General features: G+C 43.4%; 1 protein-coding gene across 6 annotated transcripts in view; it reads right to left on the bottom strand.

Moving 5' to 3' along the window:
- LOC133123322 (ryanodine receptor 3) overlaps positions 1-14,952 on the bottom strand; it is a 136,691-nt gene that overhangs the window by 20,190 nt on the left and 101,549 nt on the right. For 4 of the 6 annotated variants that reach the window (XM_061233687.1, XM_061233703.1, XM_061233723.1 and 1 more), the window contains 16 exons: positions 14,445-14,494; positions 14,272-14,332; positions 12,378-12,616; positions 12,157-12,238; positions 11,749-11,879; positions 11,178-11,498; positions 10,450-10,690; positions 10,013-10,100; positions 9,837-9,929; positions 6,933-6,947; positions 5,755-5,925; positions 5,592-5,651; positions 5,240-5,374; positions 4,027-4,139; positions 1,636-1,732; positions 39-148 (listed from right to left, as the gene is read on the bottom strand). In XM_061233687.1, the coding sequence (XP_061089671.1) occupies positions 39-148; positions 1,636-1,732; positions 4,027-4,139; positions 5,240-5,374; positions 5,592-5,651; positions 5,755-5,925; positions 6,933-6,947; positions 9,837-9,929; positions 10,013-10,100; positions 10,450-10,690; positions 11,178-11,498; positions 11,749-11,879; positions 12,157-12,238; positions 12,378-12,616; positions 14,272-14,332; positions 14,445-14,494 (2,007 nt within the window). The remainder of the gene's footprint in view (positions 1-38; positions 149-1,635; positions 1,733-4,026; positions 4,140-5,239; positions 5,375-5,591; positions 5,652-5,754; positions 5,926-6,932; positions 6,948-9,836; positions 9,930-10,012; positions 10,101-10,449; positions 10,691-11,177; positions 11,499-11,748; positions 11,880-12,156; positions 12,239-12,377; positions 12,617-14,271; positions 14,333-14,444; positions 14,495-14,952) is intronic. The other 2 variants (XM_061233697.1, XM_061233713.1) reach the window with 1 other exon arrangement.

The following is a 14,952-nucleotide window of genomic DNA, read 5'->3' as shown; positions in this document are numbered from 1 at the left end:
TGTCCTGGTGTGCGTGTTGGTGTGCTTATTTATCTCACCTCCGTTCTGTGAGAGCATTGTGACTGAAATGCAGGATGAGCTGATGAAGGGGGTCTGGTTGCATTTCTGCCTCCTCCTCTTCCTCCTCCTCCACCTTCTTGTGGACCTTCTATACAGAAACGCAGGGTCGTCAGTCGGGTTCACTGTCATGATGCCCCCACACCCAGCCGACGGCAAACCATCACACCAAGCACGTGCACCTCTCTCATCTGTGAACTACTTTCCCACACTGATTTACAAAAATCTTCTAATATTAACCTACTGCATTGTTTAAAAAATATATCTTTGTATTGAATAATATCCACAAGGAAGGAATTCAAATGAATTTGTGTACATACGGACCAGTCACTGCCTATACTAACACTGCATAAACCAATGCCTGTTTTGATGTGGTACTTATATGAAGCAAGTCTGGCATTCACTTTTCTGTGTGAATATCTTCATAAGTTCTTAGTATGTGGAAACATTGTGTTGTTATTCTTATAAAATCACCTTCAAAATCATTCATAGAACACTTACCTTTAATGCATGCAGGTCTACTACATTTGCAAAGACGAAAGTAAATTTAAATTAAATGCACAACGTACACACACACTAAAGTTCTCAATGAAGCGCTGGTCATACAGGTATTATGGGACACTGATGGTCAGACTAGAACATCCATTCACCAGAAGAGCATGCACCGAGATACACAGGAACACACAAACCATACGATGGCGAGGCAGCATCGGCGTTTGTGTGTGGAGTAGTTAGAACAGATGATGGTAGTTATGAAGCATGACTTAATGAGGACTAGCAATACTGTAACAATTCACCACATTACAGCCACCAGCTATGCAGAGAGGGCTTGAATCCTGCTAATGTGGCAGGAGAAATGATAGCAACAATAGCTACCTACGGCATTTCACACTATCTATTGCATATTGTTCTCTGTTGTGCTAGGCAATTCTCTGCTCAGAAAGAATTTCCTGTTCTGGCCATTGATTATATCTATCTGGCATAAGTATTATTATTTGTATTATTACTGTTCATATTTTAATTCTTATTATATTATCTATGAAGGTCAATAATTAACACAGCACATACTGTATACGTTTATACAGATAATAACTGAAAATATATATTTTTTTACTCATTTTAAAGATTGAAGAACAATTAAAAATAGATAACAAAAAAAAGACAATTCATTCAAGCCATTATAATTGTTTTCATAAATCATGTGACCATGACGTTGAAACCACGTGACCATGACGATGTGAAAAACAAATTTACGAAAGCGGTTACACTTTGCGTAAATTTCAGCAGTAAGCCTGGGCATCTGGACGGATGCTCTCTTACCGCGGTAAGGGATGGGCCACAGTTCTAGTGAGGGCGCTGTTTGCTCTGACGCTGGGGGGAGATGGGACGCCCACCCTGGGTGGACGTCTGCTGGCGATGTGAGACACGAGCTGGAGCAGAACACGGATGACGGAGACACCAAAAGCGGACGGACGCGGGGGGAAGGGAGCGCTCCCTGCAGAATTGTGCTTGCGAAGCGTTCAGCGGCAAGGCTGACCCACAATGCACAGAGGCCAACGCCGCGGGGTCGGTACTTACTGCCAGGTCCTGCACTAGACTCTCCTCAAATGCGTACTCCTCTGTCTCTATCCAAATTCTCTGATAGCCCGTGAGGAAGAGGTTAATAGAGCGATGCCTGGGGAGGTGGGGGGAGAGTCAGATTAGGAAGGGTTAACAGGATGGGAGGAGGAAGGGAGCGGTAGAAGGGGAGGGGGTTGGGACGGGAAGGGCTGGACGAAAGCTGTTAATTGTTAGTATGGGGGGGGCACTGACTCATCCAACTGGTCACCCTGGGAAGGACATGGAACGATGCAGTCACATTCTATGACAAAGCAGTTACTTGACAACAGGGAGGCTAGCTTCTTTTGAAGGAATTTGGTTGCCTGCAAAATTAGAAGTGGTCATTTCAAAGACTGTCTCCTTTCAGCGATTGTTCGAGTCTGGATATGATGCCTGGACATGAGTAAATATGGCATGATACAAAGGGCACATAAGGGTATAAAAACAATATGTCACAGAACACTGTACTTTTGTACTTTTTCTCCAAATTTGGAATGCCTAATTGCAATCGTAATCGTAATCATAATCACTAATACCTCCTCTTAAACACTTGACGTCAAACAGCTGACTTCTTTTGAACTCCACAGTCCACCGTTTGAGCTGGCTGAAACAAGGAGTGCACTCCTTGGACATACTATACTGTATATGCCGCTTGTACAGGCAGACTGTGGGTGACCGATTCTCCAGAGGGGATTGCTGGTGCAAGATGAGACATGGCCATCTTATGGCAAACACTGCCTCTCTGGGTGACACTATGACCAGTTACACGCCCCCTGTGGGACTCGCATTGTGCAGACCTGATCCAATTCAACACCCTGGGGCCTGTGCACAACACTGAATAACAGAATTAGTCACCCACAACACACAACTCTAGAGACAAATACCACATGTTTTAATGTGTCAGAACGCCAGAATAATCCTAATCAATATGATAGTAATAATATTAATAGCACAACACCAGAATGCAACACAGAGCTGCTTGTGTTTACGGCATTATTGCAATACAGGTTATGACACTCAAACCCAGAGAGCACGGACTTGCCTCCTGGCTGACCAATCAGAATGTCAGTGGGACACTGTATGAGTGACAGTAGAGAATTATGACTGGGAGGGGGGGGAGAGGTCACAAACGTCAGCTCTCTCAGTCCTACATTACCGTTAGCATGGAGAGCAGACTGTCATAGTCTGTGTTCTCATGCATTTTTTCCAGCCAATAGTGTTGGTAGGCGATCAGGAAGTAATTGTTATTTTTGTGCCTGAAGGGGAGTACAGTGTTGTCAATCAAGAGAGAAAGGAAAAGACATATCAAGACAGTGTATAGAAAATATAATATGCTATAAACAAAAAAGGCAGCCCAGCTTCACAAAGTTGTCGTGTTAAGATCAAGTTGTGAAGGATATTAGCATTAGCTAGTGGCTATATACAAAAAGGAAAGCTGATGGACAGTCTGGTAGAGAGAGAGAAAGGCCAATCATGTCATGGAAATGAGGCATTTAGAATTGACCCTGACACAGTCAGACAGACAAGATTAAGGTCAAATTTAAATGGCAAACAGCATGGGTTGGAAAGGGAAGTATTAAATGCCATCAAGTTCACATAACACACCCCTGCATGTCGAGTACACATAGTATACAAATAAACTAGTATGCTAGTATACTCTGAATATTCCAACTGGCAATGTGCTAACATTCTTCGAAGTACAGAATATGATAGCGATGCCAACTTTTGCCGCATTTCATGATGAACTGTAATGTTCAAACAAAACAATGGTGACAGACAGCCCCAATGAGTCGTACTGAAAGCAAGTACTGTACGGACCAATGGTAGAGCACGAGAGACAGCAGGCGGGATAAATAATTGTTTTTTTCCCCACTGTTTCTCCTCCCAGGTAAGACTGATAAATTTACAGTGCAGCAGGGCATGAAATTGTTAGTGTCCTTTTCCCTTTTTTTGATCAATGCCTGAGGTAAGACATTTGTCCTACAGACTTGGGGGAGGGAAACTTCACATTAACACAGGGGTCAAACTGGGTAGGACAAAAGAGTCCAAGAGCTTCACTGAAGAAGAACAGTTGCTCTGAAAAGAAAGAGACAGTTGTCTGTCTTTGTGTGTCCCGAAAGCCCAGCTGGCCCACAGTTCTGGTACAGAATTATTATCCATTTGTTATGGGGCTGGATATAGAAAACTGAGTCATGCTGAATGTAGCACTCAAGGATCAGAATGTTTAAATAATGCCGCTGACTAGGAATACAGACTGCAGGACAGAAACAACAAAAGGACTACAACAGTAACTTCCATTTTGAATAAGCACATTGGTTTATTCCATAGGATGAGGCATCCTTGTTACTATGGATATTATGTGCGGTGTACCTGGGTAAGTTGTAGAGTGGAGCCATGCGGAAGCACGCCACCACTGCGCGCTTGCGTTGTTTGGAGAGCAACTTCTGCCACACACACTTCTTGGACCTCAGCGGCTGCTCCACCTGGTGGTCAGGAAAGAAACTGTTCAGAATATCATTGCTGTAAACTGCATCTGATAAAAGGGATAGTTTACATTTTGGATTTTTTATAAATACCATTTCAGTTTTAGTGCATATATTTGATTAGCCGAGACAGTGTTTGTGTTTGATGAAGAACACTTTAGATATCTACTGACTTTTCTAACAAACCTGCCAGCTTCACACTGGCAGGTATGGGGCATGCAGGGGTTTGCGTTCCAAAGCAAGTGCAGCACATTTCCAAATGGAACTGAAGTGTATTTTCCTGGTTGTGGCTACAAACCCCCTGAATCCCTTTACACAGCAGGTCATCAGAAACCAATATTCTCCAAATATCTAAAACATCCTTTATTGCACCAAAAATGGGGCAATCAAAGACATACGCCAAAACTGAAATGTATTCAAATGAATAAAGTGAGGTATCCCTTTAGGGTCTGATCACACCAAATGTGCTTTATTGACTTGGGGCGCCCTTTTCATAATTATTTTCAATGGGTTTGAAATGTTTTCCACGCTGCTTTTGTGCACCAGGCGCCTCAGGTTTATCTGGACCGGGTGACTCGCTGTCTCATTGGGCGCATCCAGCTGCAAATTATCCTAAGTCCCACATCACTGCCATTCTTTTCTCTACTGTCCAATCACATGGAAATAGCGGGGTTTGATTTTGTTTAGGTTCTATTGTAAACAGAGATAGAGGAGAAAAATGTGTTACTGCAGTTGACACTGTTTTGGCCCAACCACATACGATTTCACAAAAGCTGTTTTGTGTTCCAACTCATTTTGTCTCTCACTCTCCAAAATAGCAAAATCTCTCCCTTTATATATTGCTTGTAAAAAAAAAAACATGGAGCACACTTTCCGGTGAAATCCGTTTGCCGTCAATACCGGTAGAGCCTCGGCAAAGCGATTGACAGGAGTGCAGTACGGTTGCCTAGCAACAGCAGAAAAGACACGTCCGGTGCTTTTTACAGAGTAGGCTTCGTAAAAATCAATCAATACATGCAGCGCTCCTCGCGTTTTCTGGCCACTAAAGCCTGTTTGGTGTGATTGGCCCCTTAAGCAGCCGTGGGCCGGAGGCCTTTGACCTGCTCCAGGTGGAAGACGGCGGCGGAGATGCTCTGCACTCGGGCCACAGTGCGCTCGGGGTCTGGAGGACCATCACTCTTCACCACCACGTGCCTGTACAGGTTCAGCTGCCACCTCACCGCAGGGTCCTCCGACTGCAATAATACAGCAGGGTCATTATTTATCGAGCCAGGGCAGAGAAAGAAACTACAACAGCTACTGTATCAAAACCCAGCATGTGCCATTGACCCTTGGCAGTAGTCCTGGCTCAACTTCCGACTTTCAAAACAAAAAGTTGAAGTTGAACACATGAGGGTTAGAATTTCTTAAACATGCAACAGAGAAAAATCCCTCTAGTGTTCACCAGCATACCTTCTCTTGTAGGTGCAGGTTTTGTCTCAAGTGGTCTTTGACCTCGTCGTCTGTGTCTTTCTGTTGAATGGAACATAAAAGATGTTCAAAAACAGCTCCGGACTACAGGATATCTCCACCTAAGCTGCACCTGTAGGATTCTATGGGCAGGGGGCCCCCTCACCAGACTGTAGCGGATCTTGGCCAGAGAGATGAGCTCCTGGTCCCCTGGGGTGCACATGTTGAGGCCAATGGGCAGCAGCTTCTTCAGGGCCGCTACGATGAGGGAGGTCTGGATGGAGTAGAACTCTCCCCTCCGTTTCTTGTGCCTCCTCTCCTGGTCCTGACCCCCTGTCTGGTAAGAAGAATAACTTTCAGCAGTCAACTTTATGCTTAAGACCTCTAAATGGTAATCTGGTGAAGAGTGTGAAACCTATTCTATCTAGCAATTGTAATATTGTACTAGGTGGGGGGTTTCTTTTGCAGTTTGTTTCTTCTTGATGATTAGCTTGGTGGTAAACAGTCTAACTGAATACCCTTTTGGAGTTGAGTCGTAACTGAATTTGGAACAAATTATTTTGTTCTGGCAGTCACCTTTTATTATTAGATGGCCAAACTAATTTGAATAATGATAGAAGGACTTATGGAACAAGTGCCGAATGAATAAACCTATGTTCACGAATATGTTGCTTTGGATAAAAGCATCTACTAACAAGCATATCTGCAACCCTGTCATTTGAATGTGGAACAGCAGAAATGCCAATCAAAAGTACTCCCATTTCACATTCTGCATTTTGAAGCAACTTTACTTTTGCAAAGCCTTTTGCTTTTTAAGAATTATTCCCCTTCAGCTGAATCTGCAACCGAAGCCGAATACTGGTGCCAGTGAAGCATCTATTACACAGCACTAGCTAGAAAACCTGCTACAGCTAGGATTTTTCTCAATCAATACAACAGTATTTTATAAAGCAGACGTAGCTGTTGAAAAAGGATAAGTGAAGTAGCTGGCAGAAATGGAACATTTATCTACCTAAATCAAGTGGATTGGGGGATGCATACAGTACAGTACAGAACAGTGTAAATGTAAACACAGAGGCAACAATGGACAATCAGAAAGCTGAATGGTCTTTTCAAGAACGAGTACTAGGCATGGAATAAACACAATACAACAGGTTATTCACTGTAAAGACAAGTGTGACTTGAAATGAACTCGGTATGGTCCTGGTTGCACCCAGTGAATTGATGCACATTAGCGACTGACTGGTGAGATGTGTTTATTGGACGCCGTACACTACAGTGCACTGAGGCAGGCGTTGCTAGGAAGCCTGCCTTTACGACACAGCTCATGCACACTGACTGTACCTTTCCCAGAAACGACTGTATGAGGGAGAGAGAACAAGTAAAAGGCACTTTGAGTTAAAAAACAGACTTTCAATGAATTTTTTATATTTTTACTTCCATTTTAAATGCTAGCTTTATTCAATCAAAGGAGTTGCTCACTTTAATATTCAGTTTCATGAGGCTCATTTGAATATCAGCAAAAGTACACAAATAATGCTATGGCTTTTAATGGTTTTATAAAAGCAGCCATAGAGAAATTTCAATACATTCAAAAAGTACCATATTGTTTTATTATTATAGTTTTCATGTATTGAATATACTATTGCATGAAATAGTGTTAGTACACATATTTTAAAAAGATTATGCATTATAGGGATAGAGTACAGATAATGGCATAATGGGGAAAACCAGATATATACACATATATACAGATATAAGCACATATATACAGCAGATATAAATAAGACCACCACATAACTAAGATAATAAAATCTAATATTTTATAATATATGGCGCATGCTTTCACATACAGTGGTGTGAAAAAGTGTTTGCCCCCTTCCTGATTTCTTATTTTTTTTGCATGTTTGTCACACTTAAATGTTTCAGATCATCAAACAAATTTAAATATTAGTCAAAGACAACACAAGTAAACACAAAATGCAGTTTTTAAATGAAGGTTTTTATTATTAAGGGAGAAAAAAAATCCAAACCTACATGGCCCTGTGTGAAAAAGTGATTGCCCCCTAAACCTACTAACTGGTTGGGCCACCCTTAGCAGCAACAACAGCAATCAAGCGTTTGCGATAACTTGCAATGAGTCTCTTACAGCGCTGTGGAGGAATTTTGGCCCACTCATCTTTGCAGAATTGTTGTAATTCAGCCACATTGGAGGGTTTTCGAGCATGTACCGCCTTTTTAAGGTCATGCCACAGCATCTCAATAGGATTCAGATCAGGACTTTGACTAGGCCACTCCAAAGTCTTCATTTTGTTTTTCTTCAGCCATTCAGAAGTGGACTTGCTGGTGTGTTTTGGATCATTGTCCTGCTGCAGAACCCAAGTTCGTTTCAGCTTGAGGTCACGAACAAATGGCCGGACATTCTCCTTCAGGATTTTTTGGTAGACAGCAGAATTCATGGTTCCATTTATCACAGCAAGTCTTCCAGGTCCTGAAGCAGCAAAACAGCCCCAGACCATCACACTACCACCACCATATTTTACTGTTGGTATGATGTTCTTTTTCTGAAATGCGGTGCTACTTTTACGCCAGATGTAATGGGACACACACCTTCCAAAAAGTTCAAAAAGTATTTTCCCAGAAGTCTTGGGGAACATCAAGATGTTTTCTGGCAAAATTGAGATGAGCCTTAATGTTATTTTTACTCAGCAGTGGTTTTCGTCTTGGAACTCTGCCATGCAGGCCATTATTGCCCAGTCTCTTTCTTATGGTGGAGTCATGAACACTGACCTTAACTGAGGCAAGTGAGGCCTGCAGTTCTTTGGATGTTGTTGTGGGGTCTTTTGTGACCTCTTGGATGAGTCTTCGCTGCGCTCTTGGGGTAATTTTGGTCGGCCGGCCACTCCTGGGAAGGTTCACCACTGTTCCATATTTTCGCCATTTGTGGATAATGGCTCTCACTGTGGTTCGCTGGAGTCCCAAAGCTTTATAAATGGCTTTATAACCTTTTCCAGACTGATAGATCTCAATTACTTTCTTTCTCATCCATCCATCCATTATCTGAACCTGCTTATCCTGAACAGGGTCGCAGGGGGGCTGGAGCCTATCCCAGCATACATTGGGCGAAAGGCAGGAATACACCCTGGACAGGTCGCCAGTCCATCGCAGGGCACACACACCATTCACTCACACACTCATACCTACGGGCAATTTAGACTCTCCAATCAGCCTAACCTGCATGTCTTTGGACTGTGGGAGGAAACCGGAGTACCCGGAGGAAACCCACGCAGACACGGGGAGAACATGCAAACTCCGCACAGAGAGGCCCCGGCCGACGGGGATTCGAACCCAGGACCTCCTTGCTGTGAGGTGGCAGTGCTACCCACTGCACCATTGAGGATCATTTGGTCTACTTCACTTTGTCAGGCAGGTCCTATTTAAGTGATTTCTTGATTGAGAACAGGTGTGGCAGTAATCAGGCCTGGGTGTGGCTAGAAAAATTGAACTCAGATTTGATAAACCATAGTTATGTTTTTTCTCCCTTAATAATAAAAACCTTCATTTAAAAACTGCATTTTGTGTTTACTTGTGTTGTCTTTGACTAATATTTAAATTTGTTTGATGATCTGAAACTTTTAAGTGACAAACATGCAAAAAAATAAGAAATCAGGAAGGGGGCAAACACTTTTTCACACCACTGTATACTGTATTAAAGCATGTTTGACCTATACTCTTCAGTTTGACCTGTAATCTTGTTGTGTGTTATGGGTCATGTTACATACTGACAATTAATTAATTAATTAATTAATTAGTTGTCATAAATAAATGTAGTAATAATAATAAATATTATTCTTAATACCTTGTACATTTGATAATACATATAACAATGGTGGGTTTAGAGTCTTTCCGTACTGATATATCTTGCTCTTATGGACTACCTTTAGGATTAACTTTTGGCCACTAGGTGGAAAGTTAGACCCAGAAATGATTTTCAGTACTGTATCTGCAAAAGTCAAATCACAGTCCACTGCCTTCCAAAGTGCTGACAGTGAACAGAGAGAGGTGGACTAGCCTGGGATACATATATTGTGCAAAGATAACCAGAGGGGTTAGAAACCACTGCACTAGGCAATTATAGTCACCATGCTGGATCAGGCACACATCCTGTTAATTAATTTAGCCCTGCTGGAATATACGTATGTATACCTGATTTCACAACTGAACCAGAGACCCAGTGCGCTCCTTTACCTTGGACATCTTGGTCTTGCTATCTCCAGTTAGGAAGGACAGGTTGTTGATCTCATTCTGAACCACAAAGTTTTGCTCTTCCCTTTTGAAGTTCTGTACAGGAAAGATAGATTGTGAGATAGGAGACAACTCCTACATGACAAACCCAAGTATTAAAATAAGTGTGCATGGCTTACATGAGACTTGCACCAGAGAATGAAGATCTCTGCCACCATTTTAAAAAGCGCATTGGAGTCAGCATCCGGCTCCTTCAACCACCGAGACCTTGAGAAGGTGAAGGGAAACTGTAAGTGGGCATGTCAAACTGGAATTTTGGTTACTGCACTGTAGTCAAATAAAAAGCTGAAGGGCACTCAGGTTTCTCATTAGTAATGGTTTATGTTCCCACACTGTAGCTGCTTTGGAAGGGAACTACAGTAACCAGAGATCAGCAGGGTGCCTAGTTTCTCAGAAAACCTCTGATGTGGTAGCAGGAGAGAGCTTTGGGAGTTAATTGGTGGTTGGCTATCACTTAAACAATGGGTCAACACACAGGCCTCTCAGGCCTCAATCAAACGGCTTGCCCACCCACACAGTCAAACAGGTCATGTGGAAGGAGGACACGCTGGGTTACCTGTTGATGTCCACATAGCGGATGAGCATGGGGTAGAAGGCATACAGGTCCCGGCAGAGCACAGCAAATTCATCCAGGATCAGGAGCTCCGCCTCCTGGGTGTCACCCTTGCTGTCGGCCTTCAGGAGCTCCTCTTCGGCCACCACTTTCACCGTCTTCTTCTTCAGCTTCTCCAGCGTGGGCAGGAAGTGGGTCCTCAGTAGGTCCGCACGAGCCTTGCTGATGATGGGCTGGGCATAGACTGCAATGCCACATAGTGGGAAACAGAAACAAGAGTACAGACAAGATGGCAAAATTTTTATGATTTTCATTATTTAGAAAACTCCATTAATTTATATCGCTATATCTTTTCAGTCATTTATCATGGTCTACTTTATCTTCAGTACATATCAACATATCTATAAGCATTTTTATGACTGATGGTAGACAAATGTGGCACGAAGGAAAGCTACTTTATACACCTTACAGAGACAAATAGCAGCTGTCTAAAGCCTATTTTAAAATAAAAAGCATAAGTAAGTATTGTAGACGATTACTGCAAAACACATTCTACACAACACATCTTCATTGCACTAGCTAATTGCAAGCAAATGAGAAATGTTTGCCACTGGTCATAAGATTCTAATCCCGTTGTGGCGGTGGCACTCAAAATGGCACAAGACAAAGTGGGACCTGGCCGCTAGTGAACCTGAAGCTAAGGCCCCGCCGTGCCACACTCGCCCACCCACCAGCGATCCTCTTCATCCAGGAGGCCTCGTCAATGCCCAGGTTGCTGTTGAGGATCTTGAGGATGTTTCCCAGGATGATGCTGAGGTGTTCGGAGGTGACCGTGGTGCAGCAGCTGCTGCTGCCGCCGGACGTGTTCTCCGGGCCCTTCTCCCACCAGTAGGACAGGTAGTTGCAGAGCATGGGCAGCACCACCTCAATGACGTGGGGCATCTCGGTGTAGCGCGCCCCTGACTCCGACATGTCATTGATGTCCTTCATCAGCCCGTCCAGACGGGGCATCTCTGGGCACATCTCCTCCACCGAGTCGGGCATGCTGAGGACTGCGTACACAATACACAAGCTTAACACCTCAACAGATCTTACCCAGGACACGCACGTGAGATGTATTTGGTGGGACTATGATGCCAGGTCTCATAATTCAACTTGAAAAGGACTCTGTCCTCATGTAAAAAGTTATCTGGATATTGTCCATGGAAGCAAAGCCAACTGTGTCAGTTGAGAATGAAAACTGTGAGGAGTGATGACTGGTGGTGAAGAGCAGTAAAAAGAGCTGTGGTTGGGACTACTCACTGGCCCTCTCTCGGGGGGTCTTGGTGTTGAAGACAGACCAGGGGTTGTGAACGTTGAGGTGGGGCTCCAGGAAGGCTACAGGCATGGCTCCTGCTAGGGTGGCCAGACACTCACCCAGGGCTGGCAGCTGCCTGAGAGCCACAGCATTATGTCAAATTAGAACACCACTACCATCATATCACAGTCCATAATGCATTATCCAACATCAATGCTAACATTCAGGAGTGCATTCATCCTATAAATGTCAATACTGGATGAAGCACAATGGTTTATTTAGCGCTATTCATATCATCATCCAAATAAAAAATCGGCAAAAATTACAAAGTCTGATTTTTACGATATGACAAAATTGCTGACATTTTCAACATTCTTTTTACATTAGGTGGTTTCCGCCAATTTGAAAAGTACCTCTCCACGTAGATGTTCTTTCCTGTTCCTAGTGCATAAAGACTGGTCAGGATACGATAACACGACAACTGGACATCGTCCACTGAAACACACATGCAAAGCAAAGTAAATAAATCAGCATCCCGTAAGACCACATTTTCAGTTATTGATAGTTTGCATAAATGGACTCCTGAGACAGTATGTGGGACTGGTTAGGGCTGACAAGGCCAGGAAACACTTACACAGCAGGTCCACCCCAAAGTGGTACTGGGTGATGTGCTCGAAGAGCGCGGTCAGGATGGGCAGCAGGGCCACGGTGGTGTAGTTGATGTTCTGGGACACGCCCTTCATCTGGCTGCGGGAGTGAGTGAACTTGCCCAGCTTCAGGTTTTCTAGAGTCTTCTCCAGGTCCTCAGCCGCGTTCTCAAAGAATGTGCGCAGCCCCGCCTTCACCAGCTCTGAACCGGACTTCATCACTGTCCTGAAAGAACAGAGGTCACCGTGGAAACCCAGGAACCAACGAGGACAAACACATTGTTGACAAGTGTCACCAAGTGACAAAACTTGTCACCAAGTTTTACAACTCGAAGCCCTTTATTTCCTCCATCTAGGTAAATATAAGAAAAGGTCACAAGGAGGGCACACCACTTAAATGGACAATTCTTATACTGTGATATAGTTTTCACTGAGATAAATGGTCAGAATCAATAAAGCAGTCTGATAAATGGTGCCGTGGTGTGAACTCCATAATAGTCTTCTGAATAGTAGCTATGTGCAACCAAGGACAGTCCACAACAAACTACTTAGGAATTATTTAAAAATATATTTACAAATTTCACACACTTTGGAATGGAGGACAAGGCAAGGGCTAAAAGGGATAGTGTTCCTATGCATCACAGCACAAGCATGATTTCATGTAATTCAAATGTAGAACAAGACCTTAAAGGATAGCATTGGCCTTGAGCCTAATGTTCTGTGGCCAGTTTGTTGTCCTTATTAAATGCCAGCGGGGAGTTTCTATTCGAGAACAGAAAGCAACATGGCCATAAAATACCCAGTTATATGTCCTGTATTGTCAGTTATGCAGTTAACAGATGCTTTGTGACATCAATCAAAGTAATTGAAAAGATTTGTGCTGCTTTTTATGAGTTACAGTTCTTAACCACAGCAGTCATCTTACTGACATCATCCCTCGCACCGTGAGGCCTCTCTCTGCCCTGCCTCACAAATGTATATTTTAAAACTGGCTGAGACCGAGCGGAGGCCTTATTGAAACTGAGCCCACATGACGGAAAGCTTCCAATAAAGAATGGTGAGGCGGCACAGAGAAAAATCTACAAGCAGTTCCAATCGCAGAGATGACAAATAGTCTGCAATGTGAGAAGGGAAATGCTGAAATAATAATCAGAAGTTCAGTGAAACGAAGCAAGAGCTACAACCTTTTTTACCCATTCCTGACAGATACTGCATGTAGCTCGTGTTCCTAAAATAGAACATTGGAAAGGGAAATACAAATCTGTATTTGCGAACTGTATGTTGGAGAAAACAACCCCTAGCAGTGTAGAAATCAACCTCTCTTACCATTGTGGATGAAATGAAATCAAAAGTGACACAAAATTAATTCATGAATCCCTGCCACTATTAATAGATTTAATGTGGCCCATATACTGTATGTATGAATACTAATGCTAATTTGTAATGCAATGTATGAATGCTAATATTTGATTAGCCATCTAGTCAATAATGTTACTCTACTTTCCCCTTAAGTGCTTAAAAATGTAACTACATGGGTGGTATATTTTATTGCCAGAACAAAGATCTAATTTTCTCAAGTGTGCAGAGTGATAGAAAGGCATAACATAATTTCTCTATAATTTTGTGAGGCACAAGTTTACATCGACTTGATAGTGCTATTGTAGGTATGCACACAGCATCTATCCTGCTTGTTATCAAAGGCTTGCAAAGGGCTTATTTGCAGCTGAATTGCACACAATGTAACTAGGCCAAAATCTCACGGCAAGAAATATATTCATTTCATTTTTCACTGCCGGCCACGTGGGACTCTTTAACCGATGTGAGAGACGTGACTGCTATTGTGTGGCAGAGATGCTTTGTTCAGCCAGAAACGTACAGTACCTTGTGTCGAGCGTGTGAGCCAGGATATGCAGACAGCTGACCATGGTAGCAGAGTCACTCCCTTAGAGAGAGAAACACAATGGCAGCGGAAAGGCACATCAGTAGTCTGAAACGCAGTGTACTAAGAGCCCTCCAGCAGGACGAGCAAATAAATGAAGCAGTCATGTCCTTACCAAAGAGGGAAATCCTGTGTCTGACAAGAGCTGCCAGTTTACAGAAGAGGCTGGAAGAGACGAGGAGAGAGCAGGAAAAAGAGCAGTGAAGAGATACAGTTAAAGACAGGAAGAGTGGAGAAGAGGAGAGGAAGGGACATGGGCAAAGTACTGTAGGCTGTAAAGAGCCTTTATTCAGCAACATGAATCTGAGTCATGGATATAAAGTGGCTGGGCTGTTTTGTGCTCAGGGATAAGATTAGCGGTCTGGTGAAATAACACATGCTGGGCTTCACTGGGCCCAGTGTGTGCACAAGTGGCAATGTTTGTGCGTGTGCGTGCGTGTATGTGTGTGCCCTTAGTGCATATGCATGAGTGTGTGTGTGTGTGTGTGTGCCCCTGTGTGTGCATGTGCGTATGAGTGTGTATATGTGCGTGTGTGGTGCCTGTGCGTGCGCGCGTGAGTGTGTCTGCCCCTTTGTGTGTGAGTGTACATATGAGTGTGTATATGTGCGTGTGATGTACGTGC

This window comes from Conger conger, chromosome 1 (genome assembly GCF_963514075.1).
Source record: "Conger conger chromosome 1, fConCon1.1, whole genome shotgun sequence".
NCBI classification, from domain to species: domain Eukaryota; kingdom Metazoa; phylum Chordata; class Actinopteri; order Anguilliformes; family Congridae; genus Conger; species Conger conger.
This window is presented reverse-complemented; position numbering and strand designations above follow the sequence as displayed.